This window comes from Gekko japonicus, unplaced genomic scaffold (assembly GCF_001447785.1).
Source record: "Gekko japonicus isolate JY-2015 unplaced genomic scaffold, Gekko_japonicus_V1.1 scaffold394, whole genome shotgun sequence".
In the NCBI taxonomy this organism is placed as follows: Eukaryota; Metazoa; Chordata; class Lepidosauria; order Squamata; family Gekkonidae; genus Gekko; species Gekko japonicus.
The window spans coordinates 518,224-538,099 of NW_015173135.1; the positions used below are offsets into that span (position 1 = coordinate 518,224).

Here is a 19,876-nt window from a genome sequence, read left to right on the forward strand (position 1 = left end):
GCATCCAGGGGTGGTACGCATGAAAGCCTTGGCCCGTAATTACGTCTGGTGGCCAGGGTTGGTCACAGACAATGGAACGGCATTCACGTCCAGCAAGTTCCAGGACTTCACAAGGTACTACGGTATCCACCACATCAGGTCTGCCCCTTTTCACCCCATAACCAACGATCAGGCGGAGCACATCGTCAGGACAATGAAGGATGCCCTCCGCCACTTGGACTCCTCAGACTAGGACTATAAGCTGGCTGCTTTCCTTTTCGGCCAGCGAACTACGCCCCACACCACTACGGGGTGCAGTCCAGTGGAGCTACTTCTCGGCCGCTGCCTGATGACCCGGCTGGACCGCCTGCACCCCAACCGAGACCCTGCAGAGGCGCCAACCACAGAGACCCACGAGACGGCCAGGGGATTCTTCCCGGAGGATCCCGTGTACGCCAGGAACTACACCCGGGGACCAACCTGGATTCCAGCTTGAGTGGTATGAGTCAAGGGCCCCAGATCTTACAAGGTTGCCTGTGAAGATGGACAGATACTACACTGGCATATCGACCAGTTACGCCGCCAGACAATGCCACTGGAACCCGAAGACTTAGACATTACGGATGCTTTGGATACCTCCGCCCTTCCACAACCGTCCACCGCAGAACCCGTGCCTCTGCCCTTAGGCACACCCAAGGACCCTTCCCCAACTGCACAGGGAATGCTGGCACAAGGAATCACGATGCCACCCCCAGCCAGCTCTCTGCCGAGGGCATCAGGGGTGGAGCCAGCCGCCGTTCCCGAGCTTCGCCGCTCTACCCGCACCAGAAGGTCACCAGCAAATTTGAAGGACTTTATCTGTGGGTGTATTGCAGACCAAGGGGGGAGGGGTGTAATGTATCCAGTTCCGACCGTGTGGCCAGCTTCAGCTCCAAACGGTCAAGCGCAAACATCGAGCTTCGCTCAGAGGAACAATGGACTACACGGATCCTAGCCTGTGCCTATCCGAGGCCTAGGCTCCTGGCCAAGAGCCTATGAAAATCTTGGCCACTGTAAATAACCTATTCGGAAGTGGGTGTGTGTTCTGGGTGGTGGTTTCACGGGGGATATAAGCCGGCCTGCGAGCCAGCTAAGGTTGTCTTGTTCTGCTCTAAATAAAGTACGTTAAGCTGAAATCACTCGTCCATCTGCGTACTTTTCAAAAGATGTGCCATCATTTTTAATGCCCATACTAAGCATGATGAGTGGGAGGCAGGCTTTCCTGCTGCAGGGTAGGGGAGCATGAAGTAAGAATCCTTGGGCTGGCCCTGGGACCTGTGCATTCTATCTGGTGTTAGAAACACATTTGATCAACTTTCTTTTTAAGTACCCAGCCTGATATATTTGCAGGCACAAAGCCCACCACAAAGACCAAGAAGAATTAACTTGAAAGCTTGCACACTGTTGTGTTACTTTGATTGGTTTTAACAAGAGGGATTAAACAGCATTGTTTGTGTGTGAAGACAGACATACAAAAAGCATCTAGGTCATTAGCTGTCTTGACTAGCTTTGAATTTAACAAAGCTAATACAAGTTTTAAAATTAAAAAAACAATAATAGATGCAAAGATAGGAAGAACAGATAATCTGATTGGAGGGAGGTACCTAGTGGGGTACCACAGGGCTTAGTTCTGGGCCCGGTACTTTTCAATATTTTTTATACATGATCTGGATGACGGGGTGGATGGACTTCTCATTACATTTGCCTATTACACCAAATTGGGAGGAGTAGCGAACACACCAGATGATATTGTTGTGGGCCAGCCAAGCTCAGCAGAGCAAAGGGATGCAGAGGACGTCTTGTGACCCAAGCCCACAGCCAGTGGCAGAGGTCCTGCAGGAGGAGGCAGTCTGTGAGGGGGAAGATATAGATTCTCAGCCAGGAACCAGTACACTGGACTCTCAGCTTCCCAACCCTAAGATGGCAACAGGGAGCCAGTTGCCAGTCAGTTCACCCCCCTCATCACTGGAGCCTCGGGAATGCCGTCGGAAGAAGATTAGGAGAGAACTTCAATCCAGAAGGCACTGTGCCCATCTAGCAGCACAGCACCAGCCCAGCTTCAACAATTAGATGAGAGTTTGCAGGAGTAGAACTGAGGCAACCAGAGGTGCATGATGCAACACAGGTGGTTAGCAGAGTGGGGATTAAAGTCAACAGGGGAAAGAGGAGATGCATGGAAGCAACTCCTCTGTTAGAGACTGACCCTGTTGCTTGTATTCCGGATAGATTTCTTCAACTTTGACTTTGGCCTGTATTGTAGAAACCCTGTGCTTGGACTTGAAGCTGTGAGTGCTGCCTAACCTGTTCCTGAACCTCAGAGATGTATTTTTACCAACCCTGACATCAGAAGACTAAGTCCGTGTGCTTACTGTTTGTCAGCAGCCAGGACAGATATAGAGAGGATTCAATGAGATCTGAACACACTGGAAAAATGGGTAAATGTGAATATGAATAAGATGCAGTTCAACAAGGATAAAGGCAGAGTTCTACATCTGGGTAACAAAAATGAGAAGCATGCATACTGGACAGGGGCACACTCCTGGGTAGCAGTGTGTGTGTGAACACGCGTGATGCAGCAGCAAAAAAGGCTGTGCAGTCTTGAGGTGTATCGACAGAGGCATAACATCCACATCACAAGATGTCATAGTCTCACTGTACACTGCATTGGCCAGGTCACACTTGGAGTACTGAGTGCAGTTTTGGAGGCCTTGCTTCAAAAAGGATGTGGACAGAATGCAGCAGGTGCAGAGGAGGGAGATGGATGATCAGGGGGCTGTAAACCAAACCGTATGAGGAAAGGCTGAGGGACTTGGGAACATTCAGTCTAGAGAAGGGGAGGTTGAGGGGGGACATGATTGCTCTATTTAAGTATTTGAAAGGCTGTCACTTAGAGGAGGGCAGGGAGCTGTTACTGTTGGCAGCAGAGAACAGGACTTGTAATAATGGGTTTAAATTACAGCCGGAAAAATACTGGCTGGATATTGGGGAAGGGGTTTGCAGTAAGAATAGTTCAGCAGTGGTACAGGCTGCCAAGGGAGGTGGTGAGCTCCCTGTCACTGGCTGGACGAACACTTCTCAGGAATGCTTTAGGCTGATCCTGCACTGAGCAGGGGTTGAACTAGATGGCTTCTATAGCGCCTTCCAACTCTATGATTCTATGAAAACCATCTTGTTTATTCAGTGGAATCCATATTTTCCCATAGAACTTGCCTCTTAGGTCTAGTTCAAATGTTATGAAGAATCAAGGAACAGAAGAATGCTAGTAACTCAAACCAATTCTTTCCCCATTTCTTTGGAATGTATGTACTGGCCCTTATTCACAAGATAGTATTCCTCTCAGATACTCGATAAATGCTTGCCAGAAAGCAAGCACTAGAACAACAGAATGTTTTATAAATTGTCCAGTAACAACAGTTACATTCAATCACTGTTAGAAATGCAACTGTCCAAACGCCTGCTTCAGTTTCCCTTCTACCATTTCCCTCTCCCCACTTCATAGCTGGAAAGTTCCATGCTCAGGGGACTGGTGATGGAAAGCAGCATCAAGGCATTGAGCCAGGTTGGTGGGGTTTTCTACACAAAGTATGAAGAAGAAGAATAGGGTTTTATATCTTGCTTTTCTCTACCTTAGTTGTTGTTCAGTTGCACAGTCGAGCATGGACCCCATGGACCATATCACACCAGGACCTCCTGCTTTCCGCCGTCCTCCACAGTTTGCTCAGTTTCATGTTCATTGCATCGATAACACTGTCTAACCATCTCATCCTTTGCCATCCCCTCCTTCTTTTTCCTTCAATCTTTCCCAGCATCAGGTCTTCTCCCTTCTCATTTGGTGGCCAAAGTATTTGAGCTTCAGCTTCAGTATCTGGCCTTCCATGGAACAGTCAGGGTTGATTTCTTTTAGGATTGACTGATTTGATCTCCTTGCAGTCCAAAGGACTCTTAAGAGTCTTCTCCAGTACCATAATTTGAAAGCATCTATTCTTCAGTGCTCAGCCTTCCTTATGGTCCAACTATCACAGCCATACATTACTACTGAGTATACCATCGCTTTGACCATACGGACTTTTATTGACATGTCTCTACTTTTTATTATGCTGTCTAGGTTTGCCATAGCTTTCCTCCCAAGGAGCAGGTGTCTTTTGATTTCATGGCTGCAGTCACCATCTGCAGTGATCTTGGACCCCAGGAACTTGAAGTCTGTCACTCCTTCCATGACTTCCCCTTCTATTTGCCAAGGAGTGATGGGGCCGGATGCCATTATCTTAGTTTTTTTTTATGTTGAGTTTCAAGCCAACTTTTGCACTCTCCTCTTTGACCCTTAGCAAGAGGCTCTTGAGGTCCTCTTCACTTTCTGCCATTAGAGTGGTATCGTCTGCATATCTGTTGATGTTTTTCCCGGCAATCTTAATTCCAGGCCGGCATTTCACATGGTGTACTCTGCATATAAATTAAACAAGCAGGGTGACAATATACATCCTTGTCGTACTCCTTATCCTACGCTAAACCAATCAGCTGTTCCATATCCGGTCCTAATGGTCACTTCTTGACCCTTATACAGGTTTCTCAGGAGACAGGTGAGGTGGTCTGGTACTCCCATCTTTTTAAGGACTTGCCATAGTTTGTTGTGATCCACATAATCAAAGGCTTTAGCATAGTCAATGAAGCAGAAGTAGATGTTTTTCTGGTACTCCCTTGCTTTCTCCAGTGAATGTTGGCAATTTGACCTCTTGTTTCTCTACCTCTTCGAAACCCAGCTTGTACTTCTGGCAGTTCTCTATCCACGTACTGCTGAAGCCTAGCTTGTAGGATCTAGTGTATGAAATTAGTGCAATCGTTGATACATTGAACATTTTGTGGCATTGCCCTTCTTTGGGATTGGAATGTAAAGAAACTGACCTCTTCCAATCCTGTGGCCACTGCTGCATTTTCCAAATTTGCTGGCATATGGAGTGCAGCACTTTAACAGCATAATCTTTTAAGACTTTGAATAGCTCAGCTGGGATACCATCACCTCTGCTAACTTTGTTGATATTAATGCTTTCTAAGGCCCATTTGACTTCGCACTCCAGGATGTCTGGCTTGAGGTCAGTGATCATACTGCCGTGGTTGTCAAGGACACTAAGGTCCTTCTTGTATAGTTCTTCTGTGTATTCTTGCCATCTCTTCCTAATCTCTTCTGCTTCTATTAGGTCCCTACCATTTTCATCCTTTATCATGGTCAGCTTTGCATGGAACGTCCCCTTGATTTCTCCAATTTCTTGAGATCTCTACTCCTTCCCACTCTATTGCTTTCCTCTATTACTTTGCATTGTTCATTCAGGAAAGCCTCCTTATTTCTCCTTGCTGTTCTCTGGAAATCTGCATTCAGATGGGTAAATCTTTCCTTTTCTCCTTTGCCTTTTTATTTCCTTCTTTCCTCTGCTATTTGTAAAGCCTCATCAGACAGCCACTTCGCTTCCTTGCATTTCTTATTTTTTAGGATGGTGCTCATTGCTGCTTCCTCTACAGCGTCACTAACCTCCATCCATAGTTCTTCAGGCACTCTGTCTATCAAATCTAATCCCTTAAACCTATTCTTCACCTCCACTGTATATTCATCAGGGATGTGATCTAGGTCAAACCTGAATGGCCTAGTGATTTTCCCAATTCTCTTCAGTTTAAGCCTGAATTTTGCAATGAGTAGCTCATGATCTGGGCCACAGTCAGCTCCAGGACTTGTTTTTACTGACTGGATAGAGCTTCTCCATCTTTGACTGCAAATCAATCTGATTTCGGTGTTGCCCATCTGGAGATGTTCACGTGTAGAGTCACCCCTTAGGTTGTTGGAAGAGGGTATTCACTATGACCAGCATGCTCTCTTGACAAAACTCAGCCTTTGCCCGTCTTCATTTTGTTCTCCAAGGCCAAATATGTGTTATTCCGGTTACCTTTTGAATTTCTACTTCAGCAGTCCAGTCCCCTATGATAATAAGGACATCTCTTTTTTTGGTGTCAGTTCTATGAGGTGTTGTAGGTCTTCATAGAACCGGGCCACTTCAGCCTCTTCTGCATCAGTGGTTGGGGCATAGACTTTGATTACTGTGATGCTGAATGGTTTGCCTTGGATTCAGAGCGAGATCATTCTGTCGTTTTTGAAACTGTATCCCATTACTGCCTTTCTCGCTCTCTTGTTGACTATAAAGGCCACATCATTTTTTCTACGGGATTCTTGGCCACAGTAGTGGATATAATGGTCTTCTGAGTTAAATTTGCCCATTCCCGTCCACTTTACTTCATTAATTCCCAAGATGTCGATGTTCAGTCCTGCTGTCTCATTTTTGACCACATCCAACTTACCTTGATTCATAGATCTTACATTCCAGGTTCCTATGCAGTATTGTTCTTTGCAGCATCGTACTTTCCTTTCACCATCAGCCCCATCCACAGCTGAGCATTTTTTTGGCTTTTGCCCAGCCACTTCATTCTTTCTGGGGTTACTTATACTTGCCCCCTGCTCTTCCTCAGTAGCATACTGGACACTGTCCAACCTGAGGGGCTCATCTTCCAGCATCATATCTTTTAGCCTTTTGTTACCATCCATGGCATTTTCTTGGCAAAGATACTGGAGTGGGTTGCCATTTCCTTCTCCAGTGGATCATGTTTTGTCTGAGTTCTCCATTGTGGCCTATCCTGGATGGCCCTCCATGGCATAGCCTGCAGCCTCATCAAACCACACAAGCCCCCTCACCACATCAAGGCAGTGATCCATGAGAGAATTGCTCTACTTTAGGGAGTCTCAAAGCAGCATACAATTGCCTTCCCTTCCTCTCCCTACAACAGTCATCTTGTGAGGTAGGTGGGGCTGGAAGAGTTCTGAGAGAACTGTGACTGACCGAAGGTCAGTCAGCAGACTTTACGTGGAGGAGTGGGGAATCAAACCCAGTTCTCCAGATTACAGATGCAAACTATGACATGGCTCCTGTATCTTAAAAATTTGCATCAGATAGAGAATTTTGGAAGATTTTCTTCTCCCCACATGACAAGCTACACCCACTTGTAGGGGGGGCTATGGCTGGCCACCACAGTGTTACCCAAGAAGAAACTTCATCTCACAACTATTTCCCTTCTCAACCTACAGACAGCAAAAGTATTTATCACCTACAGTCCAGTGAAAACTATTTGTGTTACAAAGACAGTAATCAAAGAAACCAATGAATATGATTACTACTTATGGTGGTGGTGGAAAGTGCTGTCAAGTCGCAAGTGATCCCATAGGGTTTACAAGGCAAGAGAGGTTCAGAGGTGGTTTGCCATTGCCTGCCTCTGCATAGCAACTCTGGACTTCCTTGGTGGTCTCCCATCCAAATACTAACCAGGGCCAACCCTGCTCAGCTTCTAAGATCTGACTAGATCAACCCAACGGTTCCACTAGAAAAATGAGTTTGTACCTGCTGCTTACTGAGTACTGCACTGTAGCTCACTCTGTAATCTTAACCATGGTTTAAATACATTTAACTGTACATAATGTACATATCTCTCAGAAGTACAGTCACACTCATGTTGCCGCAAATAACTCTACATCTTATTCTGACATTCCAAACTTTCTTTGAACTACTTTTCTTTAATTAGGCTTTTAAACTAATGTCTCCTCTTTTCTTCAAAAACAAGGCATTTTCCCATAAAACTGAACTGGCACAAAGCCCAGGATGGATAATAATCAGTCCTGGACCAGTGACAGCTTTGGGAGCCACAGGCTCTGCCCTGAGAGCATAGCAGGAACAGATTCTTGCTTTCTCACATATATTCCAAGGCATTAGAATAATATGAAGAAACTTCCTTTGATTATTAATCTGTTTGTCTGCCAAAGGAGGACAGTGTGTGAAAATCAAGCACCCCAAAACTTTGCGTTAACCTTTTGTCCATTGTATACTGCCTGCTTCCATGTCCTTCTCAGATATTTTATCTTTTGGCCAAATGATAAAGGAGGCAAATGCTTGTCAGATATCTTTTATGACTGTAGAGATAAGTGTGAATAAGGGATTGCCTGCGTCTCTTGTTCTGTGTAAATATGTTATTAATTATATCCCTTTAATCATGCAGCCTGTAGTTGCCTAAATTAATTCTTCAACAAGTTCTTTAGAAAGCAAAATCTCCACATGGAGCTATCATTTTTAGAAAAGAAAAACAGAAGGACTTTTGGACCTTTTTCATATGGATTACATGTCCTGGAATCAGTGTTGTGGGGAATGTGTCCCCCACATACATACATTTGCCCACAGCATCATGGTGCGTTTGTGCAACTCCTGGGTTTCCCTGGCTTTTCTCTGGTCTTTCCCAAACGAGCTTTGCTAAAAGTTTTAGGAAAGATTGCAGCCAAGCCTGGATGGCTCCTGTCTGATGGGAAAGTTAAAATTTTTACAGTCTTGCCCACATGACAGGCATTTTCTGTGCCTCCACAGCAATCATTAACCCCTCTGCTGCTGTGGAGCTTTTTGTTTCTGTTTAAACTGGCAATCAAATACCACTATAATAATCTGTATTAAAGTGCCCCTTTTGTTGCAGAAATACTTCTTTCCCCCTTATATTTCCACAGGGAAAGGGGATAGAGACTTGCTTTATTTTACTGAAAGCTGGGAATTCAAAGAACCTAATACACAGATAAATGTAACTATATTCAGTTGCAGATTTCTGAAATACTTTCTTTTATGTCTGAAAATCATATGATTCCAGTTCCCTAGTTCAAACCTTTAAACTCCCCATCCCAAAGATCTCCAGTATTGACTGTGCTGGTCTTTTCTGGGATGCTGAAGAGAATTTGGCTGTCTGGCTGGTGTACCGACCACCTAGTGCCCAAGCAGACAGCCTACTGAGCCTGCTGGAGGAAGCAGCAAGCTGGGCCTTGGAATTCCCAAGTCTGATAGTTCTGGGACACTTCAACATCCAATGCCCATGCTGCTGCCTCCTCGCAGGCGTCAGACCTGGTGTCTTCCATGGCAGTACGGGGTCTCTCCTAGATTGCATTAGGCCCCATACACCAAGCAGGCCACACGACGGATTTGATCTTTGGCATGTGGATACATATAGATCTGATTACTATTGATGGAGTGCCATGCTCAGATCATTTTTCCCTGAAGGCCCAGCTGGGTGCCCCAACCCCTTCCTGTCTAGGCAGCAAGTGGATTTATGCTCGCCCACAGAGATTAGTGGACCCAATTGGGTTCCAAAATGCTCTGCAGGATCCGATGCCCCCCAGCAATTCATTAGATGAACTGACAGAGGACTGGAATACCTGTTTCTCTGAAGCCATTGATAAAATCGCTCCCCGACATTCTCTTCACTCCCACCCCAAATTAGCCTCCTGGTACACCACGGAGTTTAGGGGGATGAAGCAGGAGCTTAGATGACTAGAGTGAGTTTGACGTCGGTCTCACGATGAAGCTACAAGAACATCTTATAGGATGTATATAAAATCCTATGGTGGTGAAGGCTGCCAAAAGGGGATTCTATACATTCTCCATCGCATCCGCTAGCTCTCACCCAGTACAATTATTTAGGATAATTAGGTCTCTAACTTCTTATACAGAGAGAAGCCAAAATGTTAAAATTTAGCTATTAGCTGTGAGACTTTTGCAAGCTTTTTTGTGGGTAAAGTTTTGTCAGTCCACCATGAACTGCCTGCCAATACTGATTCAGTACATGAACTGGAGGCACCTTGGCCGTTGTTGGATTCAGTACTTGACAACTTCAGCCGACTCTCCCAGACCAATAGATTTCTGGGTGCTGTTAAGCTGACCACCTGCCTCTTAGATCTGTGTCTGTCATGGCCAGTGGTGAGGAAATACGGCCCCCCCGATGGATGCTATCAATCTGTCCCTTGGTTTAATCCAGGGGGATTAAAAGAGGCTATGGTAATACTGCTTTTAAAGAAACCATCTTTGGATCCCTCTGATCCTTCTAATTACCATCTAGTTTTGAACCTTTCATTTCTGGGAGAGGTAACTGAGAGAGTGGTAGCAGAGCAGATCCAAACTTTCCTGGAGGACATATTGGCCCTGGACCCATTCCAATCCAGCTTCTGCCTCAACCATGGGACAGAGACAGCGCTGGTCACCCTCACGGACGATCTCCACAGAAAGCTGGATCAAGGTAGGTCAGTGCTGTTGTTATTATTTGATCTGAAAGCAGTGTTTGACATGGTCATCCACAACTGCTGACCCACCACCTCACCAATGTAGAAGTCCATGGGATGGCCCTGAACTGGCTTGTGTCATCCCTCCAAGGTTGGGGACAGAGGGTAGCGCTAGGAGAGAGATGTCACCTGAACACCCCCTGGGAGCAATCCTCTCTCCAATGTTATTGAACATCTACATGCGCTTCTTGCACAACTGGTATGGAGTTTCAGGTTGGGTTGTCATCAATATGCTGATGACACTCAACTACATCTGTTGATGGACGGACAGATGCCACCCCAGTTAATTTGGCTGACGGGCTGAAGGCCATAGTGGGATGGTTGAAACAGAGCTGGCTGAGACTGAATCCATCCAAGATGGAGGTTCTGTAGGTTGGGAGGAGAGATTCAGGACTGGGGTGCCAACTCCCAGCCCTTGATGGTGTGCCTCTAACACCAATGCTGACTGTCAAGAGCCTGGGTGTGTTCTTGGATGCCTCCTTATCAATGGATGCCCAGATTACAAATGTTGCTAAACTGGCATTTTTTCAGCTACACCAGGTCAGGCAACTGGTCTCCTTCCTGTCTCGCCCTGACCTAGCCACAGTAATCCATGCAACAGTCGCCTCCAGGCTAGACTACTGTAACTCACTCTATGCAGGGCTGCCCTTGAGACTGACTTGGAAACTATAACTGGTTCAGAATGCAGAAGCACAGGATTTTACCAGAACCCCACAGACAACACACATCCAACTAGGGCTCCATCAGGTCGAATACCGGATCAGTTTCAAGATTTTGGTACTAACCTTCAAGGCCCTAAACCATCTGGGACCAATATATTTTTTTGGACCGCCTCTCCTGATAGACCCACCCCCCACAGAGCATCATGATCTGAAGAGAAGAACTTACTGGTGATCCCTGGCCTGAAAAATATCTGGCTGTCCTCAACCAGAGCAAGAGCTTTTTCAGCCCTGGCTCTGACCTGGTAGAACTCTCTGCCAAACGACATTTGTGCCCTGTGGGACCTAATGCAATTCCGCAGGGTTTGTAAGGCAGAGATGTTCTGCCAAGCCTGTGGCTGAGGACAGCAAGGGCCCCCATCTTGCCTGGCACCTCCCCTTTCCTCCCCCCCACATGGGGGCAAGGATATAATTCTGGTTTATTTAAGCATCATCTGAAATTGTTTTTGTACTGCCATTGTTTTTATTGTTTTAATTTGCTTAATTTGATTTGTGAATATATTTACTGGAATTGTTGTTCACTGCCCTGAGCCCACTGCATGAAGGAGGCAGTCTATAAGCCGAATTTATATAGATTTACTTTTTTCACTAGAACATCTTAAAATTAACTTTCCTTTCCTTTCCTATAATTAAATATTTTCTTGTATTCATGCTACCGGCAACCATATCTTTTAAATTACCATAGAAAGAACTGAGGCAAATTCCTAGAAGATGGAAAACATACTGATTATTAATTGTTAAAGTATATATGGGATGGTAATAATCGGCAACTTCCATTTTTGTGAGATTTTGAATTTTCATAGGAACCAGCTAAGGATGCAAAGATGAGGACATAATAATTAGGACACAATCATCAGCGGTATCTCCTTTAGAAGGGCCCTTTATTCCACACAGAGAATTCCCAGCCATGTTCAGTGTAGAACAAAAGCTATCCTCTGACTACAGCTTTTAATAAACTTCTGTGCTTGAAATGAAAAGAGTGTGGTTAAATTCCAATCCTTTCAAAAATGTTATCTGCTTCAAGGCAGGAGATTCCAAACATTCCAAGACATTTTCCAAGTTTACCATACCTGATAAATCTGTTTGGGGACTTTAGAAAAGGAACTTTGAATAGTAGAAAAATCTCCATCTGAGATTACTACTTTGAGTTTAGCCTCGAGTTCTGTGAGATAATGATATTCCATTGGTTCTGGAGTATATCCTTCACCTGGTACTAACCATCCATTTGCTTCTCCCTGTGAAAAAGGGACAATGAATTAATTTGTATGCTTAAATGACAGAGGGCCAACTGCATGTGTTCTTTATGAGAGACAAACACATAGTTTGAACTGAACTGATCTTTCCCCTTCCCACTCTGTTTTTCAGGTCTCCCAGCCCTCTGGAGCTGGTTTTTGGGTGGATTTGGTGGAAAGGAAGAAGGGAGAAAGACCTATTCTGTGAATTCAGTCCATTCATGGTTCATCAAATATTTATATAATGTTATCTCTACAATAATCCAAAATAATGAGGAGGGGAGAAATAGCCTATTGTTGGGAACAGACTATACTGAATAGAAGTTTCTTTATTATACAAAAACATGCCAAACCTTTCAAATTCCTACATATGCAGTAATTATGCTGTGGCGGACTACATTTAAAACACTGTTTTCCTAATGCAGTAAAATCCGAGAAGGGAGGTGAATAGTTAGCTCTGATCTAGAATGCTGAGCTTGAGTGATAGGGTGCTCCTTTTCTTTGACTGGCCAGCGCCAGCTGAGGTAAATATAAGACCAGCTGTGTGCTGAGGGGAGAGGTGTTCAGTTTGAGTCCAGCAGCAGTGGACTCAACTGCTGCTGGACTCAGTAAAGTAAAAGTTCAGCTAAAGGAGTAGATGTCTGACTGTCAGACAGGTTCATCTTTTGAATAAAGGGAGAGACTCCTGGTATTAACTGTGTTAAACATAACCTGAGGAAGAATTCCATCTAAGGATTCAGAGTCTAGTGTCAGCTTATGCTGAAGTACGTTTTCACACAGACGCCAAGAACTGGGGTTTGAGATTTTGGCCAAGAGTGACTGGGTAGCAGGCTGAAGCTCCCAATCAGGCTAAAAGGAAAAATATTATGTTTTCAGGGAAGAAATATAAGTCCAGTCCAGTCATACAGGGAATTGGCACTAAGGCAGTCCTTGATCTGTTGTGAAAGGAAATGGTTACAGACTACTCAGGAGAAAGAAGACACATTGTGATTTAAGAAAACAGGAATTTGAAACACTAAAAGAGTGACCTTTCCAGAAAACCTGAACAGTTAATAGGAAACTGTATGCAGAAACATTGTAACTGAAACTAAAGTACTCAGTCAACCATCTCTCACTGATAAGAACCAAGAATTTGTAAAAATAAGCTGCTACAACACCATCTTGTCTGTCAACTGAACAATATACTGTTTTACTGACAATGTTTCCCTCAGCCTTTCCAATACCTGACTATGCCATACCATCCCTGCCTATTAAATAAAATCTTTGTTATTGTTCACTGTGCACAATCTCCAGTGCCATTTCAAGGGATCTAAAAAGAGGGTTCCTGTTGTCTCCTGACAAGTTCCTGGGCTGGGCAAAACCCAATTAGATTCTGTCAAAAGGTGGGACATTCAGATTTATAAAACTGCAAATATTATCATGCTACTGGGGGCTAGCTCAGTATCTGAAGGAAACTAAGAATTCGGCAGGGGAAATCTGCCTCAGAGTGGGGAGAGTAACAGGGGATCCATCATATATGCAGTTATTGAAAGCTATGCTACAGGGCTTCTTGCTCACACTTAAATAAACTCAAGAAATATGGACTCATGGCACAGACTTGGAGGAGGGCAGACGCTGGGTTTTTTGCTCCAAGACACTAAGGGCTTTTATCTCTCTATTTTATTTTATTTTAGAATGAATTTCAATACTCAAGAAATAAAAAGTTAATTACTTAACAGTAAGTAAAGTAAAACCTTTCCAGCACTCATGGGGAATAGGGGTTGCTGGTTAATCAAATGTGCTGGATACTGAAGCCTACTTCCTTGCTCCACCCTCTTTACAGAGGAATCTGCAGTGACCAGACCCCACCCCATTGGGAAAACCATGGCAACAGCCCCCTTGCCCAGCAGCACCCTTCCACCCCTGCCCCCCTGAGTCATGCTACACAGCAGGCAGACAAGCAGGCCAACTGCCTGAATGCCCTGCAGTAGAGATGGTTCCCAACAGCATAAGGCATGCTGATGGGGAAGGAGGTACGCACTAGAGATGGGCACTACCTGGCTCATGAGTGAAAATTTGGCATGAACTTGGGCCGGTTTGGAGCTCAAGAACCGATGTTCAGGGAAGGTACCTTCCCCAAACATTTACCAGACTTTTGGCTGGTTCGGCTGTTTATGGCCAGCCATTTAAACCTAACAGCTCAGTGGGTCCACTTCTCAGCTGTTAGGTTTCAATAGCTGTAAGCCATTTAACCCTTCAGTTTTGCTCCCACCTTTGAAGCGGTATGGGGTCCTCTGCTCAGCTGTTAGGTTTAAATGGCTGCCAGCCATTTAACTCTTCCCGGGCAATCCTTGCCCCTTTTCTCCTGGCCACAGCAAGCCATGGCCAAGAGAATGGGGGAAAGGAAGTTCTTTCCCACGTGATCCCCCCCCCTTTCTCCTGGCCCTGGGGAGCCACAGCCAGGACAAAGGTGGAAGGGAAGTCCCTTCCAGGGTGGTTCCCTGCCCCCTTCTCCCAGCCGTGGCAAGCCACAGCTGGGAGAAAGTGGGAACCAAACTTGCAGGACCAATTCAGGCCCATTTGCTTCAGTTTGGTTCAGGGTTCTGTTCGTGAACTATCCTGAACCTCAAACCAGCAGTAGCAAGTCCAGCAGTGGCCTGAGTGCCTGAGGATGCAGGGGTATGATAGTTGAGAGGGAAGAGCTTATTCTCTGGGTGATGCTGGATAACTGAGTGTCATGGATAAGTGTTAGGCACAATTTTAGTTATTATAAATAGTTTATATAAAGAAAATTAACTTTTCTTCGCAACTATTTTATAGCACCAAATCAGTTAATATGCACACATAGGACTCTGCAAAAATCCAAGGTTTCACTCTGTGCATCAGCAGAAATTGTTACCCCCTGCAGGAGACACTAAACAGGATTAATTGCAGTAATCTGTTAGAAAAGCACATATGGAAGTTTATATTCTGAACGTCACAATCAACCTAGATTAATATTCTTGTACCTCAAGAACTTGCAGTTCACATCTGTCATCTCCAGTATCTTTCAGCAATTCTGATAGTCTCTTCTTTTCTTCCTCCAGCATAACCACTTGATTCCCAAACTCCTTGACCAACTGAACAAAGAAAGCAGTTTGTAATATGGAAGGTTTGGGACACTACCAGAATGCTGAGTTACTTCTTAAGAATACAAATCAGGTTGATAGCAAAACACAACAAAACAAGTTATAACACAAGGGTAGATTTAGTGGCCTACAGAGAACTTGGGGACTCTTCAAGTTTTTATGTGTAGGTATTTCTATAAACAGTTGTAACACAAATACTAAGTCTTCTCTGGAGATCAAGATGGGTAGCTGTGTTACTGTGTCTGTAGCAGTAGAAGAGAAGGAGAGTCCAGTAGCACCTTAAAGGCTAACAAAATATAAGGTGGAGTATGAGCTTTCGTGATTTCAGATGCCAAATGACATTAGCAGCCAAATGACAATGCTTATTTCTCCATGCCTACTACCCTTCTGCATATCACACCTAATCCAATCACACCCACTATTGTCTTTCACCAGCTATTGTCATTTACCTGCTAATGTTATTTGGCATCTGAAATCACTCCACTTTCCAAGATATAGGACAGATGGACTCACATTCTAGCTGTATCTGAAGAGGGGAGCAGGGACTCACGAAGGCTCATACCCTGCCACAAATTTTGTTAGTCTTTAAGGTGCTAGTGAACTCTTGCTCTTTTCTACTGCTAAGTCTTCTGATCCACTTGTCTGTACTCTGCCATTCACACAGCAAATGCAGAGCTCAGCAAGATCTAGAGCTTCTTTGGCTGCAGTCCACGGTACTCAGCAATGGCCTGTCTTAGAAGTTCCAAAAAGCCTCCACCCTCCCAAAGACAATGCAAGATGGTGCACATTAGAAAAGCTTTTGGAGCATAAGTTGTTGGACTTTGTGTTCCTCGTATCTATCAGAAGTTTTATCATGTATATTTCATTTGTTGTTTGTATTGAAATGTGATGGTATCATTGTAAAAATTTATTTCTGAATCTGTTGAATGATTGGTCAGATGCTTTGAATGAAAGACAGAAAGAATATTTAAATAATAAAATAACAATAAAGTGATTGCAGAGAAGAAGGCCAAGAAAAAGAAACAGTGCTTGAAAAGTGAAATACTTCTAATTAGTTCTACAAAGGTAATGGTTAAACCCAATGCTCAAGGAAACCATGCCTTCTGCTGCAAAGTGAATAGATTAAGGCAGGGCTTTTTTGTAGAAAATGCCCAGCAGGAACTCATTAGCATAATAGGCCACACCCAACAGCTGAAACTCATTAGCATACTAGGCCACACCCTAACAACACAGCTCATTAGCATATTAGGCCACACCCATGCCTTCCCTTGGCTTGCCCAGGAACCCCACGGCTGCAGGGAGCCCAGGCAAGCCAGCCCTTGGACAGGCTGGGGAAGGCACGAAAGAGGCATTTAAATGCCTCCCCAATCCTTCCAGGCCCCCCCTGGCCCGCCCGCCTCGGATTCACCGGGGGAAGTCGCTCTCCAGGCCTCCCCTCTGTAGCCACGCACGGAGAGGTTTTGGCTGTAGTGGGCATGGCCAACTCTGAAGCCAGCCGGAACTCCGTTCCTGTGCGTTCCTGCTCAAAAATAGCCCTGGATTAAGGCCAGACTACACGTGATGGCAGAAGATCCAGGACTTTAAATACAGGTCTATCTCAATAATACGTAAAGCAGAGGGTGGAGGATACAATTTAAAGTATAATAAAACAGAGGATGGAGGATACAATTTAAGGCATAGTAATAATTTCATAATTACTGTCTGGCAGCCTTAACTTCAGCCTTTTAGCATTATGCACCACCCAGGTGGTGAGCTAGACTTATTTTGGGGGGCTGAGAGAGCTCTGAAAGAGCTGTGACTGATCCAAGGTTACCCAGCTGGCTTCATGTGGAGGAGTGCAGAATCTAACCTGGTTCTTCAGATTTCTCTGTCACTCTTAACCGCTACACCACGCTGGCTCTTAACGCATAAACAGATGTATTGACACAGCCCTCCTCCTGCCCCTCAAAGCACATTTCTCCCAGCTGAAACTCACTGTCAATACTGCAATTCAGCTGGAGGGAAAGTTATCTCAGGGGATAGACAGACTATGAGAGGGAAGGCAAGAAGCTTGGGGAAGAAGCTGGTCATCACAAATTGATAAGAATCTAATACATTCCTTTTCCTACCAATGCAACACAAGATAACTGTTGTGCGGGGAGGGCAGGGTATAAATCTGATAAATAAATAAATAAATAAATAGTTAATCAGTGATTATCAATTCCTAAATTATTTTCATGAGGTGACCTGTGTCTAAAGCAAACTTTTAAACACATACCTCTATGTTCTTTTTAATAAAATTATTTGGGTTTTTAGGACTTGTTTCAGTCTTCTGGTGCATGTTCTCTGTTTTCCTCATTGAGCTTCTTGTTCTCTCTGCATTTAAACAACCTGCAGCAAAGAAAAACAGTGCCAATGAACAACTGTAGGTTTTAAGCTGCTCAAATTTATACAATGATAAAAGGATAAGCCTTCAATTTACCAGCAGCTTTTGATACCATCAAATCATTGTATCCTTCTGGACCACCTCTCCTGGCTCAGATTGGGAGGCACTGTTCTGCAGTGTTTCTGTTTCTACCTGGAGGGTAAGTTTCAAAAGGTGGTGCTGGGGGACTGCTGCTCACCTCCTTGGCCTGTGGGGTCCTACAAGGTTCCATCTTATCCCCTATACCCTTTAACATCTACCTGAAACGACTGGGTGCAGTCATCCAGAAATTTGGGCTGGCTTACGAATATGCAGATGACAATCAGCTCTATTTCATACACACAGATTATTCCAGGGAGGCTGTAGAATTCCTGAATCAGTACCTCGAGGTGGGTATGGAGTGGATATGGGCTAATAAACTAAAACTTAATCCCAACAAGACAGACATGCTATTGGTGAGCGGAAGGTCTGATTCGGGGTTTAAGGTGCCACCTATTTGGGATGGCGCTACCTTCCCCTTGAAGGAACAGATCTGTACTGTGACGGTGCTCTTGGGCCTCAGCCTACAACTGTATGAGGAGGTCACAGCTGTGGTCAGGAGTACCTTTTACCAGCTTTGACTAGTTGGTCAGCTGCGGCCTTTCCTGGGCAGAAAAGTTCTGGCCACTGTGGTGCGTGCTCTGGTTACATCTGTATTAGGTTACTGCAGTGCACTCTACATAGTGCTGCCCTTGAGAAGTGCTCAGAAGCTTCAATTAGTTTCTGGTCTGTGGGTGCTTTTTGAGCACGGGGAGGAAGTAAACTCCACAAGCGATGGGGGGGGGGTCCAGGTAGGGTGCCAGCCATGATATAAACCATCACTGTCCTCAACCAAACAACTGGTGGAACATCTCTGCCTTACAGGCCCTGCAGAATTGCATAAGATCCCACAAGGCCCTGATGTTATGTGGCAGATATTTCCACCATGCCAGGGCCAGGGGCCAGGGCCAAAAAGGTTGAGGACAGCCAAATCTCTGGGGCAAGGGACCACCAGCAAGTTGTTCTGTGTAGAGCATAATGCTCTCCCAGCTGTGTAACAGAAGAGGCGGTCCCACAGATACATTGGTTCCAGACTGCTGAAAGCCTTAAGGGATAGAACCAAAACCTCGATCTTGACGCAGTGCTCCACCGGAAGCCAGTGCAGCTGGCACAGCAGAAGTCAAATATGTGCAGTCTGAAATGTTCCTGTTAGGACACATACCGCCGCAGACCACGGCGTGACAGACACTGCAGTGGCCCAGGAGAAAGGGTCTGAGATCAGAACCCACGTCCATATGTGGGACTGTCGGGCATGAAGGGAAACATCGGCTAGGCTGAGCTTTAACAATTGGACCCGAATTGCCATCAAGGACCCAGCAGTAGGCAGCAGACGCTGGTGGTTAACCACAGTGAATTTAGATTTAAATTAATTAATTGGGTTAGGGTATAGGAATATTTGTTTTTATTGTTAGTTCCCCCCCAGTTAACTATGGATTAATTGACAACTGATTAATTGTAGATTCGACTGTGTAGAATTAATTATTTGTATGCCCTGTAAGTGCTGAATTAATTTTAATTAATTGATTTGATATCTGAACTTAAAGTTACAAATTGGTCAATAAGAGGTTCCTAGCTGCTTAATAGGAAATTTACCACTGAGCTATTAGCCCCTAGTAGCTGAATGTTTTAGAGCGGGCTAATCGGATTGGGTCATATATAGAATAAGTTTTTAAAATGGTATTAATAGGCCGCTAGATTAATTTGTCAGGGCTTTACTAAATTTGGAGTAAGTGGGCACCAGCGCATGCCGCAAAGGACTATCCTGGTGGGTTGTTGCTCTAGTTGATCTGAGGCAAATAGCAAGGTTGCAGCTGCGAAGATTAGCTGGCCTGATGATGACCAGGCATAACATTCCAGTGCTCCTGGGGAGGGGAAAGTATAGTGGTGGGACTAGGCAGGGAAGGGGACAAAGAAGTAGTTTAACTTGGCCCCCTTCCAGCCTATGTCCCATCCCAACGGTTGTTGGCAGCGGGGCTAGGAACATTGACGCTCCTCCGACATTGGTATTCTGCAACGTCAAGTCTATAAATAATAAGACCATGGTCCTGCGAGATTTTTTGCAGGAGTAGAATGTAGACCTGGCGTGAGTGACTGAGACCTGGGTGCAAGAGGGAGAGACAGTATCTCTCTCACAATTAGCTCCACCT

At 44.9% G+C, this 19,876-nt stretch overlaps 1 protein-coding gene across 1 annotated transcript in view; it reads right to left on the reverse strand.

The window, feature by feature from the left end:
• The window catches only part of FSIP1 (fibrous sheath interacting protein 1), a 135,648-nt gene that overhangs the window by 90,356 nt on the left and 25,416 nt on the right, over nucleotides 1-19,876 (reverse strand). The window contains exons 8-10 of the mRNA XM_015422182.1: nucleotides 17,505-17,617; nucleotides 15,128-15,238; nucleotides 11,979-12,143 (exon numbers count right to left, since the gene is read on the reverse strand). Coding sequence (XP_015277668.1) covers nucleotides 11,979-12,143; nucleotides 15,128-15,238; nucleotides 17,505-17,617 — 389 coding nt within the window. The remainder of the gene's footprint in view (nucleotides 1-11,978; nucleotides 12,144-15,127; nucleotides 15,239-17,504; nucleotides 17,618-19,876) is intronic.